Source organism: Ovis aries, chromosome 18 (assembly GCF_016772045.2).
Source record: "Ovis aries strain OAR_USU_Benz2616 breed Rambouillet chromosome 18, ARS-UI_Ramb_v3.0, whole genome shotgun sequence".
Classification (NCBI taxonomy): domain Eukaryota; kingdom Metazoa; phylum Chordata; class Mammalia; order Artiodactyla; family Bovidae; genus Ovis; species Ovis aries.
The window spans coordinates 52905303-52926121 of NC_056071.1; the positions used below are offsets into that span (position 1 = coordinate 52905303).

A 20819-nucleotide genomic window follows, 5' to 3' on the forward strand; every position below is an offset into this window, starting at 1 on the left:
CCCAGGGCAGCCAAAAATATATAGATAAATAATTCAACCTGGATTAACATTAGAAAAACACAATATAGATGACAGTTACATGGTGCTATGGCAATATAGAAAGGTAGCACATTCCAGCCTGAAAGGGTGGGGGGATTAGAGCCAGGGAATGCTTTCCAAAGACAAGCCTTGAGCCACGTAGCAGTTGTATGAACAAAGTTGGGATAGTGAGGTTGAGAGGAAGGTAAAAGAGGCAGCACCAAGAGTCTGAGCAGTAAGAGCGCTGTAAGTGGCAGAATGGAAGCGTGTGCCAGTATTCTGTCTTTGGGACCCAGGTGGACCTTCTTTATAACTGGGACGTCAATAGACAGAGAAGATATGGCGGGGGGTGCAGTTTGTGAGGTACACAGTGTCAAATTCTAGCTGTATGAAGAAGCAGCTAATGGAAGAATTACATCATATGTATAATAAATATTAATAGAAAAAAAATGAAAATCAGAAAAAAGCAAGACAATGGGGAAAGTGATGGCAAAGTTTTTTTCCTCCCTAGGTTGCTGATGTATCCAGGAATAAGAGATAACAGTTTTGCTAACTTTTCCTGAGATCCAGTTCAGTTTAGTTCAGTCATGCAGTTGTGTCCGACTCTTTGCGACCCCATGGACTGCAGCATACCAGGCTTCCCTGTCCATCACCAATTCCCGGAGCTTACTCAAACTCATGTCCGTCAAGTCAGTGATGCCATCCAACCATCTCATCCTCTGTCATCCTCTTCTCCTTCTGCCTTCAATCTTTCCCAGCATCAGGGTCTTTTCCAGTGAGTCAGTTCTTTGCATCAGGTGGCCAAAGTATTGGAGTTTCAGTTTCAGCATCAGTCCTTCCGATAAATATTCAGGACTGATTTCCTTTACAATTGACTGGTTTGATCTCCTTGCAGTCAAAGGGACTTTCCTGAGATAGCAAGTTTAAATGTGAATCAGATTGAGGCTCTTTTCATTGGAAAATCCTAAAAATGTGGACAAAGATTAGGGAATGAGAAAAGCTGTATGTAGTGTAATATCCTAAAAATCATTATTATTACAATTTATTTCTCCATCTTAGTCTTCCAATTAGGTGACAAATGACTTTTCACATAAATATTAGGGCAAGGTCTTTCCTCTCCCTCTATTAAACTTACTTAGAGAGTTCCACACCAAGTCATGCCCAGTGAAGCATCAGCACATCCTAGGAAGATCCTGTGTTTATGCGCTCCCAAGCGTATTTAATTGCACATTCCTACTCCCTCAGATTAGCCTTTTGGCAAAGTGAGCTCATTTCATTTCCAATGAATAAGATTACCATGGTCCATTGTTGAGCAAAAAGGGATGAAGATCAGCTGGAAACTCAGTCAAGAAGTTTCAAGAGTATTCTGCAAATCTAGGAGTAACACAAGGAAGTCTACTACCATTACTCAGGTCAAGGCAGATGAATTTTAAACAGAGGGTGTTTAAAACTTGAATGCCTTCCAACAACACATGGTGATTAAAGGAATTCTGACATCTGCTTGTACACAGTAGGCACAATGGTAATATTCAATAAATTTATAAAATTTATTCAAATATGAGTGTCAGATTGGACCAACAAGTATTTATTGAGTATCTATTATGCTGGAGATAGAGAAGCGAACCAGACATAATTCTTTCTCTTAGTCAAAGAATTCCCACTTTGAGACCAGGTACTTAAGATCATTGTCCAAGAAAGATAACTGAGTAGTCTTATAACTAAACCATGGAATGATAGAACTTGTTTGTGTACATAATTACTGACATCCAAGGAAATCTCAACCTACCCTAAACCTGATTATAATTTTCATAATTTCTGCTCTATATATTCTTTTTCTCTCTTTAAACATCAAATCCAAATATGATTAGCAAGGTCATAAATAACCTCCAAAATCACTGCAGATGGTGACTGCAGCCATGAAATTAAAAGACGCTTGCTCCTTGGAAGAAAAGCTATGAACATCCTAGACAGCATATTAAAAAGCAGAGACATTACTTTACCAAAAAAGGTCTGTCTAGTCAAAGCTATGGTTTTTCCAGTAGTCATGTATGGATGTGAGAGTTGGACTATAAGGAAAGCTGAGCACCAAAAAATTGGTGCTTTTGAACTGTGGTGTCGGAGAAGACTCTTGAGAGTCTCTTGGACGCAAAGAGATCCAACCATTCCATCCTAAAGGAAATTAGTCCTGAATATTCACTGGAAGGACTGATGCTGACGCTGAAACTCCAATACTTTGGCCACCTGATGCAAAGAACTGACTCATTGGAAAAGACCCTGATGCTGGGAAAGATTGAAGGTGGGAGGAGAAGGGGACGACAGAGGATGAGATGGTTGGATGGCATCACCGACTCAATGGACAGGAGTTTGAGTAAACTCTGGGAGTTGGTGATGGACAGGGAGGCCTGGCATGCTGCAGTCCATGGGGTCGCAAAGAGTCAGACACAACTGAGCAACTGAACTGAACTTGCCAGCCTACTGCTATTTTATAGCCCTTTCTTCATCACCGCAGTCAAAAAGCTTACTTAGTTTTAATGTCACACTGGACATCATTGGATGGTCCCTGTGATTAAGAACTTACCTGTAACTAGTTCTTCTCTTAATCACCATACTGTCCAAAGAGCACAGGCTCCTCTCTCACAGGAAGACAGTGATTGATTACAGCTGGGGCTCACATACAGGAGTATTTTCCAGAAGATATCTAGTAGGATGGGTCCTAGAGTAGGTATGAGTTGTTTGAGGGTGAATTTAGGATCACAACATGAATACAGAATAAAGCAAGACTTCAAGGTCTGAGATCACTGAAAGAGAAGAACATGCAGTGCCTGGGCATTGGAACACATCTCTTACATGTCAACTTTCTAATATCAATAAGGAGGTTTAAATCTGCAGAACGATGAAAATGGACATTCCATGGCAAAATCTAGAAAACACAAGGAAGTGACAGTCCTGGCCTTTGAGGAACATATCTTACAAGAGTTGTTCTTAACTTCATTTTCATATCCTCACTAGTATGTAGTGTTTTTGAGACCCTGACAGAGCAGAGATGCAAAATAAGAAATTCCCTTCCTCCTTTAACTAGTTTTTCTGGTCTGAAAAGAAGCAATCATTAAATGGGGATAAGGGCTTTTACTAACTCTCATAATTACCCCAGTGTCTCCATACCAGAATTTTAAATATTCAAAGGTGAAATGGAGAAGCAAAAAGTACAGTCCACAACTTCAGTTCTTAATCTGACCCACATCTCTAACTACTGCAGATTTCTCTTATGAAACTAGGATCCAGCACTACTGAGTGCTGCTCCAAAGGCACAGAATTAATGTTACTGACAAAACTCTTAAGTGTTCTAATGACTAGAGCTTGAGAAATGAGTAAGTCCTTAACTGAGTATGATGCATGTATAGGGTCAGAGGTGGAGGGCATGCTTAATCTGATAATCACACAGAAAATGTGGATAATTTATCTGGGGAGAACAAGCCCAATTACTCATAATGCGCCATACTGGGCAGCGCTTGAGGGACTAGGCATCACTGGTAATTTTGGTCTGGCACACATCCATGTTTTCCTGACATCCCCCGACTCCAACACTCCCCGCTCCCCCAGAGCTCTGTATTGCCCAAAAGTGATGATAATGATGGTTGATTGGTACCATCTAAAAGGCAGCATAATGGAAGGCATTTCTGGGACTTTGGCGTTATTTCTAGTTTCAAATTCTGGTACTAACTGCTACATAGCTGAGAACAATTTCATCAATGTTCTGCTTTGACCTGCTTCTGAAAGCTGGAGTTAGGCTTGTGGCGAACTTAGAAATAGTAAATACACAGCAGCCTTTTCCCTTTCTGGTCACAGTCCTGCCAAGTTATTAACACTAGTACCCAGTCCACCGACAGCCTTGTCAGATGCCTAGCCATGGTAAGCCCTTTGTTTCTCAGGACTCACTAATAATTTCCCCTGAAAGGGCTCTTGCAGTCTCAGGGAAGCTGAAGTTAGAAGATAACACTTTCTTCAGCTTGTCTTCTCCTGAGAGCCTTCATGTAACAGAGCCGACAATGCCCTCTCTGTGCAGTAGGCTTGTGTTTGCTAGTTGGTTCTCATAGATTACTTTATATATGAAGTTGTTAATAGAAATATTTAGGGGAAAAGGATTGTAGGTCATACTAAGTCCATCAAGATGTTAACATTGATAGTACTTGTAGAATCTCAAGTTAAATTATTAAGATTTCAAAGATTGAAGACAAACATGAAATACTGAAGTGGTATTTTTGAGACGTGAATTCACAAGGTATACACAATTTTGATGACAAACTAAGGCTCAAGTTTTAAGAATGAATACCTAAGATGTTCTATGGATCTCAGAAGGCTCACCGGGAAAAATGGTTCATCTAAAGGAGGTAATTGAGGAGAGTTTAATGAAGATACTAATTAAAAAGGGATGAGCAGGGTTAGGTAAACCAAGTCAAAATGGTGAAGTACCTCAGTGGAGTCCAGATCTTTCTGCAGTGATGGAAATGTTCTACATCTGCAGTCTAATTCTATAACAATTAGTCACATGTGGCTACTGGACACTTAGGATGTGGTTAATGCGACAAAGATGCTGAATTCTTTGGAGGGATGCCAAGTCAACTTATGGCTGTGGCTTTTGACTGAAGAATGCAGCTGCTGCCAACTTACAGCCTGGGAGGGGAAACGCTGGGAATACCCTCACTCTTCCTGTCGAACCATCCTTCTCTGGTACTTCTGACTGATGGAACTCTCCAGGAACCAGAGAACAAGAAAACTCATTGATGCAGTTCGTAAAGGTTGACCTCCTGGGGCACAGAACATAGTGAAGCATAGATATGGAGCAAATCATTTTCATACCCATGTACAAACTGAGAAATAAACCGTTTTATTATCATTTATAAATATAAATAAGTATGGAACTAGTGGCAAAAAAAAATTGAACAAAAGCATGTGTCTCAATAAAGTCGTATAAATGTCTTATTAAAGCTATCTGAAGCTCTCTGCTGAGCTAAGTGGTACAGTGCTTTAATCAAACTGCAACTGGGTTCATTTCAGGTTTTGTACATGAAGAATGAGGTCAAAACCATGCCCCTTCACCTATATTCAACCTTATGTTCTTAGCAAGGATCTGTGTGAAACTTTTTCCAAGGTCCCATCTAAAATCACAAAGCCTGGGAGTGGGAAATTTTTCACTTTACTTAGGCGAAAGGTCATTGTAACTCTATAACTGGGTAAACTCAGATTAGAAAGTGGGAAGAACACCCAGAAATTAAGATACGGGGACCCAAAGGCCCCCAAATTCGACTCTAGGACTATATGACCACTCTATTTTTGTACTATCTCTTGGAATTTTGGTGTGTTTAAAAGACAATTTTTTTTTTTCCACTTTCTGCACTGAATAGCAGTGCTAAGAAATAACCAAAAACAAATAAAGCAGTGGGAAGGGGGAGTGGTACTATCCAAAGCCAGAGTCAAATCCTATTTTGGAAAGCTTCATTGTCCACTTTAGTGGGTCCTGAATATTTAGGAAGTCCAGTCTTTAAGTGCCAGTCTTTACTGTCTAGCACTTAAAGGAGAAAGGTCTAATGCCACTGTATGGGGGTTGAAGTAGGTGCCAAAGGAAAAGCAGTTCCCACCACCTCCAAGGAGCAGGAGCTGTTGCTCTTCAGGGAAGAGGATGCTGGTATGATTGTGTAACATTAATGGCCATGGCATACATGTTGTGTCAATCTGATACTCAAAGCTCAATCCTGTAGACAAATCAATAACTGTCACTCCAGGAACTGCAGTGGAATGAATCCAGACGCCTCCAACCAACAAAAGCTTCCCATTGACTACATGAGCTGTGTGGGAGTACCTTGGGGTAATGGGAGGCTGGATGGCTATGGATTCCCAGAGGAATCCACTAGTGATTGGTTTCAGAAAGAATACAGAGCTCAGTGGCTCCTCGGAAGCACCCAGACCTCCAGCAATGAGGGCTCCCCCTTGCCAGCTGCAGGCACTGTGGGAATGCCGACCTTCAGGCCCTTCTCCCTCCACTGGGATCGTAACCCAAGTCATTTTCCCCACATGGAGGAAATGCCAGTCACTTAGTACAGGTTCTGTCACACTGCGGCCCCCATACACAAACAAATATTTCTGATTCTCACAGGACACTTCTGTTGTTGAATGCCGCCAACGTGACAAGGTAGAATCTTCTGGACAGAACTTCGTGACTGTTACATTTGGGTCCTCAGCGCTATTATCCTCATTTTCATAAGAAAGTTGGAGTATCCCCAAGGCTGGAGTTACTGGGGACAGTCTCCCTCCTAGAACCAGAACCTGAGTATCTGAAAGTCTTGTCATGGTGTGATAAAGGCGTCCATCCCATTGAGCTTCAGTTCCCCAACTGCCTATCTGGTTGCCTTTCCATTCAAAGTCACTGTATCTTAACAGCATGTGAAACTTGCTCACTCGGCAATGTCGTCCCTCCTGCTCTCCAAATCCTCCTGCACTGAGAATAACGCCTGGGCTCAAAAGGACAGAGGCGTGGCCATATCTCTTAAGGCCCAGGCCCTGGGTGTCCCCAGTGACTACACTGGCAGGGAAGACTCCTGAAGGGGAAGCAGGATCTATCCGAGGAAACGTCTCTGAGGGTGGAAACACGAGAGTCTGGGACAGGCTGTCTCCCCGAGAAGCGGCTAGAATAAAATAGTGGGCACACTTCAGATGCCACTCCTCAAATTCATCAAAAGGTTCAAGATTTTCCATGCGTCGGCGTTCTTCTGCGGGGAGAAAGCAGCGATAGAATTCATTCAGGTCCATGGCGCGACAGGCAGTCCAGCCGGCCTGAAGGAAGCGCTGCTGCTGGGCCTCCGCGTCGGGAAAGCGGTCCAAGCCATGAAGGGGAGAATTCAGGTGCCGAAAATGTTGCTGCATGAACTCGCCAAAGGCGTCCTGAGGCCTCATCTGCTCGTAGACGACGAAAATGGCATTAGAAAACCGCTGGGCGGCCCAGGAGATGAGGGCCGCGGCATCATCCGGCTCGAGGTAGGTGAGCACGGCCTCAGCCAGGAGCAGAGTCGGGGCGGCTCCGTCAAGACCCGCAGCGGCAAGGGCCTGGTCCAGCTGCTGCAGCTGCCGTAGGTCCAGGCCCAGGATGCGGTAGTCCGAGCTCTCAAAGCACAGCGTGGACCCGGGGTCTCCGCTCTGGAAAGGCCCGGTTAACGCGCACAGATCCGGCGTATCTCGAATCCTCTGCGCTTTGCGCTCGGCCACGTCCGGAAAATCCACCTCCCAGACAGCAGCCCCGGCCAGGCGGCCCGCAGTTTTGAGGCGAAAATACAGTGAGTCTGAGCCGGCGCCCAACGACAGAATCTGCGAGCGCGGGGTGCCGGGGGCCGCGCACGTCTGCTCTACGAAGGCGCGCACGCAGTGCCGCACGGCGCGTGCGCGCACGTAGTAGCCGCGGTGGATGAGCGGCGCGCGGCGCGCCGTCCCCGGAACCAGCAAGGCAGCGAAGGCGTCGTGCACGTACCCGCGCGCGGCCAGGGAGCTCTTGCTGAGCGCGCTGCTGTCGTTCGTGCTCTGCACTGCCTCAGCCCGACGTTCACGGTTGCGCGAGCCCATGGTCAGGGGAGTCAGGAGCGGCGGTCCGTCGGGGTGGTGAGCTGCCCTCCGGCCCCGTAGTATCCTGTACCCGCAAGTACAGCTCCCGGACTCGGTACTGGGCGGGGCGGGAGGGGGTGGGAAACTACGCTTCGTTACATCTCTTCCTCGGATAGGCGGGCGTCACTTCCGGGAAGGGCGCGCCTCGCCAATCAGGTTTGAGTAGGCTGCAGCTGGCGTTGACAGTCGGCTGTGATTGACATTTCTTTGATTTTCTATGACCGAGGTTTCGCGGGAGGACTGACGGCTGCGGCTTTTTGTGGACACGTGGACTGTGTCGGGGAAGCGCGGATTGTCACTTTTCTACAAACCTTCCTGGCTGAAACGAAAATTTATCTCAAGTTTTCATAAGCTGACTCAGCTGTTGACAAAAATCTTTCAGAGGTGAGTCTGTGGGGACTGACAACCCAGAACTCCTTGGACTGCAGCGCCTGCATTGAGTGTCTGATAGGGACAAAACAGGATTAGGACCACTAATTTTAGGGGGCAAGGAGAAGGAACGGTCTTTCCTTGGATGCTAACTACGGATACTTACGAAGAGATCCCATTTAAGTCTGAAAACAAGTCAGTGAGGCCATGTACAAAATGAAGAAACCTTTACAGAAGTTGTGATTCACTTAGTCAGTGTTTCCCCACAAATGTATAATGTTGATTCCCTTGTATCCCAGGCTCTGTGCTAAGCTTACAGTAAGTAAACCATTCAGCCTCTGTTTCTCAGCTGTAAAGTGATACTCCCCTCCACGTGCAAAGTTCTGTCTTCTTGGATTGAATTGAATATGTCTGTGGAAGAGGGACTCACAGAAGTGAGGTGATTATTCTTTCTGAGTCTTGGCAGTTTAAAAGAATCATCAAATTTCTACTTTGAGTGTTTGGGAGTCATCACCAGTAGGAAATCACTTGCAAGGATACTTGGGGGATTTGTAACTTATTAATTGGGATTTGGTGACTCTGGGAGCCTAGATGGAGAAGGAAATCAGGATGACTCTTAAGTATGGTTACCTTGAAGCAGTATGGCACAATGGTGAACAGCATGAGTTTTGGAGTCCAGCTGATTCGGATACTGGAACTGTGTCATTTAGATTTGGTGTTTAAGAGCTCTTAGTGACTTTCACTTCAGTTCAGTCGCTCAGTGTCCGACTCTTTGCAACCTCATGGACTGCAGCACGCCAGGCCTCCCTGTCCATCAACAACTCCCAGAGTTGATTCAGACTCATGTCCTTGGAGTCAGTGATGCCATCCAGCCATCTCATCCTCTGTCGTCCCCTTCTCCTCCCACCTTCAATCTTCCCCAGCATCAGGGTCTTTTCAAATGAGTCAGCCCTTCCCATCAAGTGGCCAAAGTATTGGAGTTTCAGCTTCAGCATCAGTCCTTCCAATGAATATTCAGGATTGATTTTCTTTAGGATGGACTGGTTGGCTCTCCTTGTAGTCCAAGAGACTCTCAAGAGTCTTCTCCAACACCATAGTTCAAAAGCATCAATTCTTCAGCGCTGGGCTTTCTTTATAGTCCAACTCTCACATCCATACATGACTACTGGAAAAACCATAGCTATGACTAGACGGACCTTTGTTGGCAAAGTAACATCTCTGCTTTTTAATATGCTGTCTAGGTTGGTCATAACTTTTCTCCCAAGCAGTAAGCGTCTTAATTCCATGGCTGCAGTCACCATATGCAGTGATTTTGGAGCCCAAAAAAATAAAGTCTGACACTGTTTCCACTGTTTCCCCATCTATTTCCCATCAAGTGATGGGACCAGATGCCATGATCTTCGTTTTCTGAATGTTGAGCTTTAAGCCAACTTTTTCACTCTCCTCTTTCACTTTCATCAAGAGGCTCTTTAGCTCGTCTTCACTTTCTGTCATAAGGATTGTGTCATCTGCATATCTGAGGTTATTGATATTTCTCCCGGCAATCTTGATTCCAGCTTGTGCTTCATCCAGCTCAGCGTTTCTCATGATGTACTCTGCATATAAGTTAAATAAGCATGGTGACAATATACAGCCTTGACATACTCCTTTTCCTATTCGGAGCCAGTCTGTTGTTCCATGTCCAGTTCTAACTGTTGCTTCCTGACCTACATACAGGTTTCTCAAGAGGCTGATCAGGTGGTCTGGTATTCCCATCTCTTTCAGAATTTTCCACAGTTCATTGTGATCCACACAGTCAAAGGCTTTGGCATAGTCAACAAAGCAGAAATAGATGTTTTTCTGGAACTCTCTTGCTTTTTCCATGATCCAGTGGATGTTGGCAATTTGATCTCTGGTTCCTCTGCCTTTTCTAAAACCAGCCTGAACATCTGGAAGTTCATGGTTCACGTATTGTTGAAGCCTGGCTTGGAGAATTTTGAGCATTGCTTTACTAGCATGTGAGACTTAGTGACTTTAGGGAGAGCAATTTCTGTGAAACCGTAAGGGCAGAATCCATGTTTCGGTGAATGGGAGATAAGTAAATGGAGGCAGCTCAAGGAGTGTAGCTCGGAAGGAAAGAAGAATGAGGGATAACGGAAAGTTGTTTGTTTGTTTGTTTTTTTTAAGATGGAAGCAAGTACTGTAGTTGCGTGGTGGTTCCCTAGGAGAAATTAGCAAGTGGAGAGAGGTTGACTTGCAGAAAAGTGAGAAGATTAACTAGTGAAATAATGACTTGGAATAGATAAGAAGGAATGGAATATTGGGCATAGATTAGTCTTGGGAACAGGAGACTGAATCCTCTTTCTCTGACTCATGGAGGAAGAAGGGGTATAGATACAGATAAGATTAAGTGTGAGGGAGGGCAGAGAGAAATACAGGAAATTCATGCATAAAGGCTTTTGTTGTCTCTGTAAAGCTAGTGACTGAGTTGTAAAGTTGAGTGTGAGGCAGCTGGGTCTAGCGGAGCTCTTGAGGAGTTTAAAATTGCCCCTGAAGGAAATGGGAGGACTTCCCTGAGTTTGCTGGGCTTTGAGATGTTCATTTCTAAAATGAGTGGATTATGTGAAGTGTCTCAGGGTTGACTGAGAGAAAAAAAGAGGAATGTTGGACTTTGGACAAAATGTATAGCACTGTAGAAATAAAATTTTATATGACAAGTTGATCAATGTGCATGATATATTAGAAATACTATATTTTTGGTAAAGAACATATCAAAAAAAGTGATTTAAGAAGAAAGAGAATGGAGCAGAATTTGTGAATTGGGTACCTCACAGTTGTTTTCTGGTGTGTGTGTGTGTTTCAGCTGCACCGCAGGTGTCTCCTGGAATCTTAGTTCCCTGGCCAGGGATTGAACCCATGCCCTTGCAGTGAAAGCACAGAGAATTCCCTCCAGTTATTTTTACCCCCTCAGGTTATTTTTTAAAAATCTGTATATTTTTCTGTAAAATGGGACAGTAATATCTCATAGATTTAATGAGAATTAAGTACAGCTGCCAATTAAGACATTTAGCAGAATATCTGGCTCAGTATGAATGCTTAACAAATAGTAGCAAGTGTTTTTATTCTGAGTTCCCTTTGGGGGGCAAGGACAGAGAGTGGGGAGGAAAAAAATTCCCTGGGAAAAGAGAAGATCTGATTCTGGCTCTGCTCTAAATTGATAAAATATTAGTACAAATGGATTCTGAACCACTGGACGGCAAGGAATGTCTACATTGTGATTTTCTCAGGGTATATGCCCAGTAGTGGAATTGCTGGATCATATGGTAGTGTGCTTACCTGGTGTTAGGATTTACTGACGCTCAGGTCCTTTAATCTCATTGCAGAAAGATTTCAGCGAGAGGCAGAGTGGCAGGCAAAAAATGAGTGTATTTCTCACACTTGTGAGAAATGCAAATGGGCGGATGAAAAGGCTCTGCTCCAGGACCACCTTCTTCCTCATTCATGGGCAGATGTCAAGACTTACATCATTAGTTTCTCCTTTGGTTTTCTATGGTCTAACTGGGACTGTCATGGTGCTATTTAAATCATATGTGTATTAGCAGAAGGGTGGTGACATATACTAAAATATGGTAATGCAGCTCAGGTTTCAGTGTAATGTCTCCTCTCACCTGGTTCGTTTCTCCTTTCACCTATGTTTCTGTCTTGGCTGTGTGCAGAAATGCTGTTCTCCAAGGACTATTAACTGCTTGACTTTGTATAACAAGATTCAGACCCCAGGTCTATGGTCTTGTGTTTGTAACTGTCAGGGTCTCTGGCTTGAGTGTGTCTGGCACTTGGATGCCCCTAGTCTTCCTTCAAGGTAGATTGTTGCCAGGTTACTGGATTCTTTTCTTGAGTGGTCTTTAGCTTACAACAGTCTCCCAGACTCCCTTAAAATTCCCTTTCTGTTTTTAATAATCCCCTAGTGGGATTTTTCAGAGAAGGCAATGGCACCCCACTCCAGTACTCATGCCTGGAAAATCCCATGGATGGAGGAGCCTGGTAGGCTGCAGTCCATGGGGTCCCTGAGAGTTGGACGCCACTCAGTGACTTCACTTTCACTTTTCACTTTCATGCATTGGAGAAGGAAATGGCAACCCACTCCAGTGTTCTTGCTTGGAGAATCCCAGCGACGGTGGAGCCTGGTGGTCTGCCCTCTGTGGGGTCGCACAGAGTCGGACACGACTAAAGAAACTTAGCAGTGGGATTTTTAAACTATTTAATTATCCTACTCTATCCCTGGAGCGTCCCAGGTGATGGCACTGGCAGAGAATCTGCCTGCCAATGCCGATGATACAGGAGACACAGGTTTGATCCCTGGATCGGGAAGATCCCCTCAAGGAGGAAATGACAACCTTCTTCAGTATTCCTGCCTTAAAAATCCCATGGACAGAGGAGCCTGGCGGGCTGCAGAACATGGGGTCACAAAGAGTCAGACATGACTGAGCATGCACGCACTCACCATATCCCCTATCAGGTGCTGGGGAGGTAGTATAAGCCATAGTCCCTGTTTTTAGGAAGTTTATATAGTTCTGGTGAGGGAGACAGACAAATCAGTGATGTAGATACAGTGTGATAAAATGCTGACTTAGACATGCTCACTGGGTTCTCTAGGAGGATAGAGGAGGTGAGTTTAAGTTACTTTATTAATCCTCACAGCTACTCTGCTTTCTTTCTTTCTTTCTTTCTTTTTTTTTTTTTTGAAGGATAATTACTTTATAACGTTGTGGCGGTCTCAGACTTACATCACTGTGAATCTGTCATAATTGTATATGTATCTCCTCTCCTCTTGAGCCTTCCTCCCCCAACACCATCCTACCCCTTGAGGTCTTCACAGAGCGCCAGGCTGGGCTCCCTGTGTTATGGAGCAGCTTCCTGCTGGTTATCTATTTCACACATGATAGTGTATATATCCTGAGTGTTCATTGGAAGGACTGATGTTGAAGCTGAAACTCCAAAGCTTTGGCCACTTGATGTGAAGAGCTGACTCATTTGAAAAGACCCTGATGCTGGGGAAAGATTGAAGGCGGGAGAAGGGGACGACAGAGGATGAGATGGTTGGATGGCATCACTGACTCAATGGAGATGAGTTTGAGTCAACTCTGGGAGTTGCTGATGGACAGGGAGGCCTGGCGTGCTGTGCTCCATGGGGTCGCGAAGAGTCAGACACGACAGAGCAACTGAACTGAACTGAAGTGTATATATGGCAGTGCTACTTTCTCAGCTTCTCCTAGCCTCTCCTTTCCCCAGCTGTGTCCACAAGGTCTTTCTCTACATCTGTGTCTCCATTTCTTCAGTGTAAATAGGTTCATCAGTACTGTGTTTCTGGATTCCGTATATATGCATTAATACATGATGTTTGTTCTTCTCTTTCTGACTGATTTCAGTCTGTGTAACAGGCTCTAGATTCATCTACTCTGCATTTTTATTGAATTTTTATCCCATTTTTTAAATCCCATTTCTACAGTTAAGGAAACTGAAGCCTGGAGTTAAAAGTGACTCAGGAGAAAAAAAAAAGAGTGACTCAGGGCCACACACCTACTAAAGGGCAGAACTGGTACAAGGATTATCCTAGGTCCATCTGATTCCGTTGCCTCTATTCTTACTTTATATATTTTAAACAGTTTGAAAATGTGAACGTTTGAACCCAAAGTAGATCTTATAAATTTCTAGTTTTAGAGATAGTTTTGTAGAAAGTGCTAATAGGTAAAAGTATATACCCTATTTGTAAAGGTATACATCTTCCTGGGTCGGGAAGGTCCCCTGGAGAAGGAAGTGGCAACCCACTCCAGTATTCTTGGCTGGAGAGTCCCATGGACAGAGGAACCTGGCGGGTACAGTCCATGGGGTCACAAAGAGTTGGACACGACTGAGCGAGTAATCCTTAATCCTAAACACCCTACTAAATTTCAGATTTTAATTTCCCTCTTTATCAGCTTGAAGACTTCTTATTTCTAATTCAGGTTGTTGGCTGACTTAAATTATTAATAGCTTTGGAGAGCTTTTGTCTTTAGAGGAATAAATTAACAGAACCTGTTTCTTTGCTTTTGCGTCAACATCTAAACTTGTCCACATTTGTTTACATAGGTGAAACTGAGCCCAGAACTACGTATACTGTTAATCTTATCAAAACGGGTGGAAATAAAGCAGTCTGAAGGAAATTCAAGGCCACCAAACTTACTGACTGAACTACTTTTAGTATTCATGCTGAGAATAAGTGGCTGGGGCAAGACCTTGCTATTCTGCTAAATGATGATGGAGGCAGAAGAACAGCCACGGAAGACAGCCTTTTACTCAAAATTACCTAAAGTGGTAAGAATTCAACCACAAAATTCTGGAGTGTTGCTAAGTATAATGACTTCTGTGTTGTTTCTTTTCATAAAAAGAGAAATAAAATTTATATGTAGAATTTGTAAACTTTGTACATTTTAAAAGTTATATAGCTGCATCTGTTAGGCCGTTTGCCTAGCGCAGTCTACCAACATCAAGCACCTGCTACAATGCTGTGACTCTCGTGGACTTGAGAAGATTTTTACTGATTGTATTCTTTTATTTTAGGAACTTCATGCCCACTTGAATGGATCCATTAGTTCCAATACCATAAAGAAATTAATAGCCAAGAAACCAGATCTTAAAATCCACGGTCAGATGACTATGATTGACAAAGGAAAGAAAAGAACTTTAGAAGAGTGAGTTCGGGGGAGTTTGTGGACACACTTCTTTTTTTTTCTCTATTTTGCGATTGTAAATAGTATGTAAGGATTCAGATTTTTGTAGTTAAAGGAATAAGGTAGCCCTCTGGTATGGAGAGTATAACTTGGCAAACAGTATTTTTTCCAGCTGTCAGACTGTTGACAAATTTTAGTGATTTGTATTGTTCGTGAAATTATACTATATTGGAATATTCTTTAGACTTGGAAATAGAGACTTCTTGATTTTTTTCCCCCTGTTTCCTACTTCCACTTGAGATAGGGGTTGTGGAGGTGAAGAAGGGAAACTATTGTTTTCCACTTAAAAGTAACATTTAATTTTCAGTCATTTGATGATCAGTGTCCAGATGTCCAGATCAGTGTAATTTTTGAGAAGCCTATTGTGTTGTTCCTTATAAATATATAATTACTACTAGCCTAAGATCAATTAATTTAGTGAAGTTTTTTTTTTTTTTTAGTGAAGTTTTTGATGACTAAAGTATGCTAAAACTTTTCATATTGCAGGTGCCTCCAGATGTTTCAAATAATTCATCTACTTACTACTAGCCCTGAAGATGTTCTAATGGTGAGAAATGAAGCATTTTTAGACTGGTTTAAACATTAGTAAGTAATTGATGCCCTTCTGTTGTTGCACATGACTCAAGAGTCTGATGAAAAATATTTTTTGCTTTTTTTATGGTAACTTTTGAAAAACAATGTTGAGACATTTGCCTAACAGCTAATAGACTCTATTAATTGTAAACTATATGAGGAAAGAACCAAGATCAAAATCTTCTGTTAGGTAGAAAATTGGACAGTGCGGAGGAGAAAAGCTTGTCCTTTTTTCATATATGTATAAACTCTGTATACAAAAGTATCATATGAAATATCTGACCACAGGCTTTACCTGAATTGCTCGGGATACTTTGAAGTTTCTGGGTGGACAGTATAGAGAATGAAGACGTTCAAGAGCTGCTTGGAGATTGAATGATTAATCCTTAGGGAAACTGCCTTCCCTCTAGAGATGAAGGGCTAGAGGACTCCACTGTGTTCCCTTAGCTGGATGACTGGCTTTGTATCAGATTTGTATCATTGATCTGATTAGGATGGCATCTTTAAATGTTCTCTTTCTAATTGGAGAGAAGCAGAATCCTATCAGTGTTTTTAACCCTTAGGGAAAAAGTGCAAAGTAAGAAATATAATGTGTTTTTGGAGAGGTGACATTTGACTGGTCAAGAAAGAATTTTCTCCTTGGCTGAGACTGATCTTCTTGATAATTATTAAGTAAATTAATCACCTTTTGGAGGAAGGTTAACTCTTAAGAGTTTAGTTTAGCAGAAGTTGACAGAGTGTCCCCAGTGTTCCAGGCACTCTGCTAGGACTGAGAGATAAAAAGATCGACATGGTCCCTGCCCCTCAGGAATCCATAGTCAGGTTGGAGAGACAGACCCATAAGAGGATAAATCCAACATCAAGAGGTAAGCTCTGTGTTGGAGACATGGACAGGGGTTTTTAGGAACCCTAGGGAGCATTTGTTGTCTTATCAGCCACTCAGCAGGTCCCGTTGAACCCTGCTAGGGACATCCACCACAGGAGGCTTTGTCTAATTTTCTGTTGTTGAGTGGAACAGAGCAAAACTGATTACATTTTAGATTCTGAGAGTTCTGTGGGTATAATATGCCATACTCATTGTTTCTTTTTTTTAAAAGTTGCTAAGAAGCTTTAATAAATGAACCTTGTGTGGGAATAAGTCAAGGGATTGTTTATAGATATGGGACTGAGTGTATTAGGATCGCTTAACAGTCTCATCAGAGTAACTGAGTGTAATCTCAAAAAGACAAGATTGAAATGTATCTGAAAAAAACATTAACTCTTGCATGTGCTAGATTCTGTGCTCAACATGACTTTTCTGAAGTGGTCATTTTTATTGCTCCCTTTTTGCAGATGAAAAAAGCTGAGGCCTAAAGAGGTTAAATATAACTTGTTCAAGGTCACTCACCATGAGTAAAGTGGCGGAATTGGCTGTTTTGTCTGATTCCAGAGTCCTTGTCCTTTCTTATTTGAGATGTGCAGTCTTACCATCCCTGGAGTAAGCAGCAACTTAATTGTGAGGTACTCTTATCTGAAGACAGAACTTGAGTCGATGTTCTCAGTCCAGAGCGTAGGAGAACAAAGCCCAAAGAGCTAGGAGCTGACTGCGGTACCTGTTGCTGCCTAGAGCAGAAAGGACTGAATCTGGTTGACATGGGAAGGGAAGTCACTCCCTAGAGAAGTGTCCTTGGATATGAGCTAGAGATGATTCCACAGGTCTCACTGTGGCCTAGCGAAGTCTTCCTTCCACTGCTTTAACAATCAGTACTTGCCAGCAGCCTTCTGTTGTTCCTTTAGGTTTCACAGGTGCCTCACCGCCAGGAAAAGGGATGCCCTGGATAGTAGATATGCTCACTTCACACCTTCCCTTCACCCTCGTCGTCAATCCACACATTATAGACGGGCTTCTGCATTAGTCTCCTGTGAGCTGGGATAGGAGGAGTTGGTCTTTCTGGATCTGCTTAGTTAAGGAGTGAAGATAAGATCTGAGTTCCTCACACCTGCAAAGACAAGGACTGTGCTGTGGTAATGGCAGTGGCAGCAACGTGGGGTTTCTGGAACACCAGCGCTACAGGGTGGTCTAGCACCTTTGATGATAGTACAGAGGCTGCAGGGTCGTGCCTAGTGGTGGAGGAAGCAATAGTGTCTTGCTTGGTCCAAGGGTGTCATGTGATTTTGAATGCTTTTGTGTCGTCCTTGTTACTGAGTCCAACCTCTCTCTGCTTGCCACACAGCAGGCCAATAAATTCAAGAGATGAGGTGTTGAGGCAAGGAATATGACTTTATTGGGAAAGCTGGCAGATGGAGAAGATGGCAGACTAACGTCTCAAAATAACCATCTTATTGGAGTCTGGATGCCAGTTTCTTTTCCAGAACAAAGATGAGGAGAGGTGAGGGATTAAGGTTGAAAATGCTGTTAATCTTACAAATGTCTTCTGGAATGGCCAGCCTCCACAATGATATATTAATTTTTTCCTTCCTGTAGCCATCTACAGGTGGACAAAGTCCTGAACAAAGGCATTTTGGTTTGACATGAAGGCAGAGGGCGGCAGGGTTCTCCGAGGCAGGCCATTTTGTACGCTTATAATAATAAAAGCAACAGAAAGCAAAGGTTAAAGTCGAAGAAACAGATCCAGCATGGAGTCAAAATTGAGTCTTGCCTGTAACATCCTGAGCTATGTGATCTCTAAGGCTGATTCTCCAGACCTCCTGGTGAATCTGAGCCACCTGTTATATGCATGTTTTAATAAGTTCCATTTTGGCTTTAGTATGAAGAAAAAAGATGAGGCCCAGACCTTAGCTTGCAGTGAATCCACCAAGGTGGTGCCTCCCTGTTAAGCACTGTCTGTACAGTCAGCCAGCCTTGTTTCTCTGCCAGGACACTGCATCTGTGTGCCCATGTGCATGTGGGCAAAGCAGGTTAAGAGTAGGATACCAACTGTAAGGACTAACTAGGGCTGGTTGTCACAGCATTTCTAACCTGGTCCTTTTTCCTCCTAGGTTTTTACATTTTAGGTAATGGCAATGAGGGAAAACATGCCTTCAGCCTTTAGATATCATTTATCTTGGTCTTTGAGTAATGTTTGGATTGTTGAGTTTTCTATTAGATTGAATACAGTTTTCTAACTCAAATTTATCACCCATTTTCTTTGCCTGAAAGAACATTTGGGGAGAGTTTAAACCTGCCAAAAGAAATTCTTGCAAAGTTCAACTTATCCCTAAATAACGTGAATAAGAACCTTAAGCCATGACTCTATTTTTTTATATATATTTTTCATTGAAGGATTATTGCTTTACAGTATTGTTTTGGTTTCTGCCGTACATAAACATGAATCAGCCATCAGCATACATATGTCCCCTCCCTCTTGGGCTTCCCTCCCACCTCCCACCTCATCCCACCCCTTTAGCTTGTTACAGAGCTCTGGTTTGAGTTCCCTGAGTCACACAGCCAGTTCCCATTGGCAGTATATTTTATATATGGCAATGTATACGTCTCTTTGCTACTCTCCCCATTCGACCCACCCTCTCCTCCTCCCCACTCCCCCACCCCGTGTCCATAAATCTTGTTCTTTATGTCTGCATCTCCATTGCTGGCCTGCAAATAGGTTCATCAGTACCATCTTTCAGGATACCACATATATGCATAAATACGTGATATTTGTTTTAGTTCCAGACTTACTTCATTCTGTATAATAGGTGCTAGGGTCATCCACCTCATTAGAACTGACTCAGATGCATTCCTTTTTATGTCTGAGTAATATTCCATTGTATATATGTTCCACAACTTCTTTATCCCTTCATCTGTCGACAGACATCTAGGCTGCTTCCATGCCCTGGCTATTGTAAATAGCGCTGCATTGAACATTGGGGTGCATGTGTCTTTTTCAGTTTGGGTTTCCTCAGGGTGTATGCCTGCTAGTGGGATTGCTGGGTCATGTGCTAGTTTTATTTCCTAGTTTTTTAAGGACTCTCCATACTGTCTTCCATAGTGACTGTATCAGTTTACATTCCCACCAGCAGTACAAGAGGGTTCCTTTTTCTCCACACCCTCTCCAGCATTTATTGTTTGTAGATTTTTTGATGATGATGGCCATTCTGACTGGTTTGAGGTAATATCTCATTGTAGTTTTGATTTACGTTTCTCTAATAATGAGTGATGTTGAGCATCTTTTTGTTGGTTTATTAGCCATCTGTATGTCTTCATTGGAGAAATGTCTGTTTAGGTCTTTTGCTCACTTTTGGTTTGGGTTGTTTGTTTTTCTTATATTGAGTTGTATGATCTGCTTATATATTTTGGAAATTAGTCCTTTATCAGTTGTTTCATTTGCTATTATTTTCTCCCATTATGAGGGTTGTCTTTTCACCTTGTCTGTAGTTTCCTTTGGTGTGCAAAAGCTTTTCAGTTTAATTAGGTCCCACGTGTTTATTTTTGTTTTTATTTCCATTACTCTAGGAGGTGGGTCTTAGAGGGTCTTGCTGTGATTTATATCATACACTGTTCTGCCGATGTTTTCCTCTATGAGAAGCCATGGCATTAAATGGTACATCAGTACTGCCTAATCATTTTAGCTGCTTATTTCTATATGTAACTGCCCAGTACTATACACTCATAGATGGTTTACTGGTTTTAGTTTTGCCTCATTTCTCTGTTTTATCAGTCTGCTGTTCTCTAGGAAATAGAGAAATAGTTAAAAGGGAAGAAGAGAAACAAAAGGTGGCGGGGGGTTGTGCAGACTTGGATTTAATGTGAGAGTGAGGGGGGTAAGGGGAGCTGTTGGAAACATGGTAGTTTTGTCACAGCTGTCACTAGGGGTGTGAAAAGCAGGGCGCTTCACCATGTGGGAGACTCCCCCCACTCCTTGCGAGTCATTTAACGCGTGGAATAGAGCTGTAGCACGTGGCATTTTCATGGAGCCCCTTACACTAATGTTATCAGTATTGTGAGCATTGCTTTCATTATCAGGTGACGAAAGATGTCATTAAAGAATTTGCAGATGACGGTGTCAAGTATCTGGAACTAAGGAGCACACCCAGAGGAGAAAATGCTACAGGTAAAATCTAACTCCTGATACTTCTCAGCATATGTCTATCTTTTTCCTCACGTGCTTTGATCATGCATATGCCTGCAAAGTTGAGACTATGCAGCATTTACCGTTACACTGTTGTAAAAGTAGGGCTAAAGGTCCATATCATCCGATGTACTTTAATGACATATGTTATTAATGAGTCAGTCAATTATTTATAAGTTAAAATACCAGGTCAGGTATTATCTGTTGAAGGGAAATTAAAAGGGCTGCAAAAATTTCATTTATTCTTATTTGCTCTTCTCACTCTGGAAAAAGCACACTTGTTCCCTATAGCTGTGTTCTTAAATAGACGTTAGTTCCTGTTCCCTGCATCAAGTGCTTGTGACACAGTGCTCCTGGGTGGATGTGGAATCGCGTTTCATGACAGTCACTGAAATGAAGTTATTCAGTCTCTTCTCGG

At 42.9% G+C, this 20819-nt stretch overlaps 2 protein-coding genes across 6 annotated transcripts in view; one reads left to right on the forward strand and one right to left on the reverse strand.

Annotated features, from left to right (window-relative positions):
• Window positions 1-4880: 4880 nt before the first annotated feature.
• On the reverse strand, window positions 4881-7725 carry LCMT2 (leucine carboxyl methyltransferase 2). Its single transcript, XM_004023462.6, has one exon. The coding sequence runs from the start codon at window positions 7624-7626 to the stop codon at window positions 5572-5574; it is 2055 nt and encodes a 684-aa protein (XP_004023511.5). The 5' UTR covers window positions 7627-7725; the 3' UTR covers window positions 4881-5571.
• The window catches only part of ADAL (adenosine deaminase like), a 37358-nt gene continuing 23994 nt past the window's right edge, over window positions 7456-20819 (forward strand). For 4 of the 5 annotated variants that reach the window (XR_003585756.3, XR_006056874.2, XM_042235350.2 and 1 more), the window contains exons 1-6: window positions 7456-7662; window positions 7892-8049; window positions 14140-14364; window positions 14611-14741; window positions 15267-15327; window positions 20296-20383. Coding sequence is in view for 3 of the 5 variants with exons in the window: in XM_042235350.2 (XP_042091284.1) it covers window positions 14302-14364; window positions 14611-14741; window positions 15267-15327; window positions 20296-20383 (343 nt within the window). In the remaining 2 variants the exon portion in view is untranslated. Of the gene's footprint in view, window positions 7721-7891; window positions 8050-14139; window positions 14365-14610; window positions 14742-15266; window positions 15328-20295; window positions 20384-20819 lie in introns of all 5 variants that reach the window. The other variant, XM_042235349.2, reaches the window with a different exon arrangement.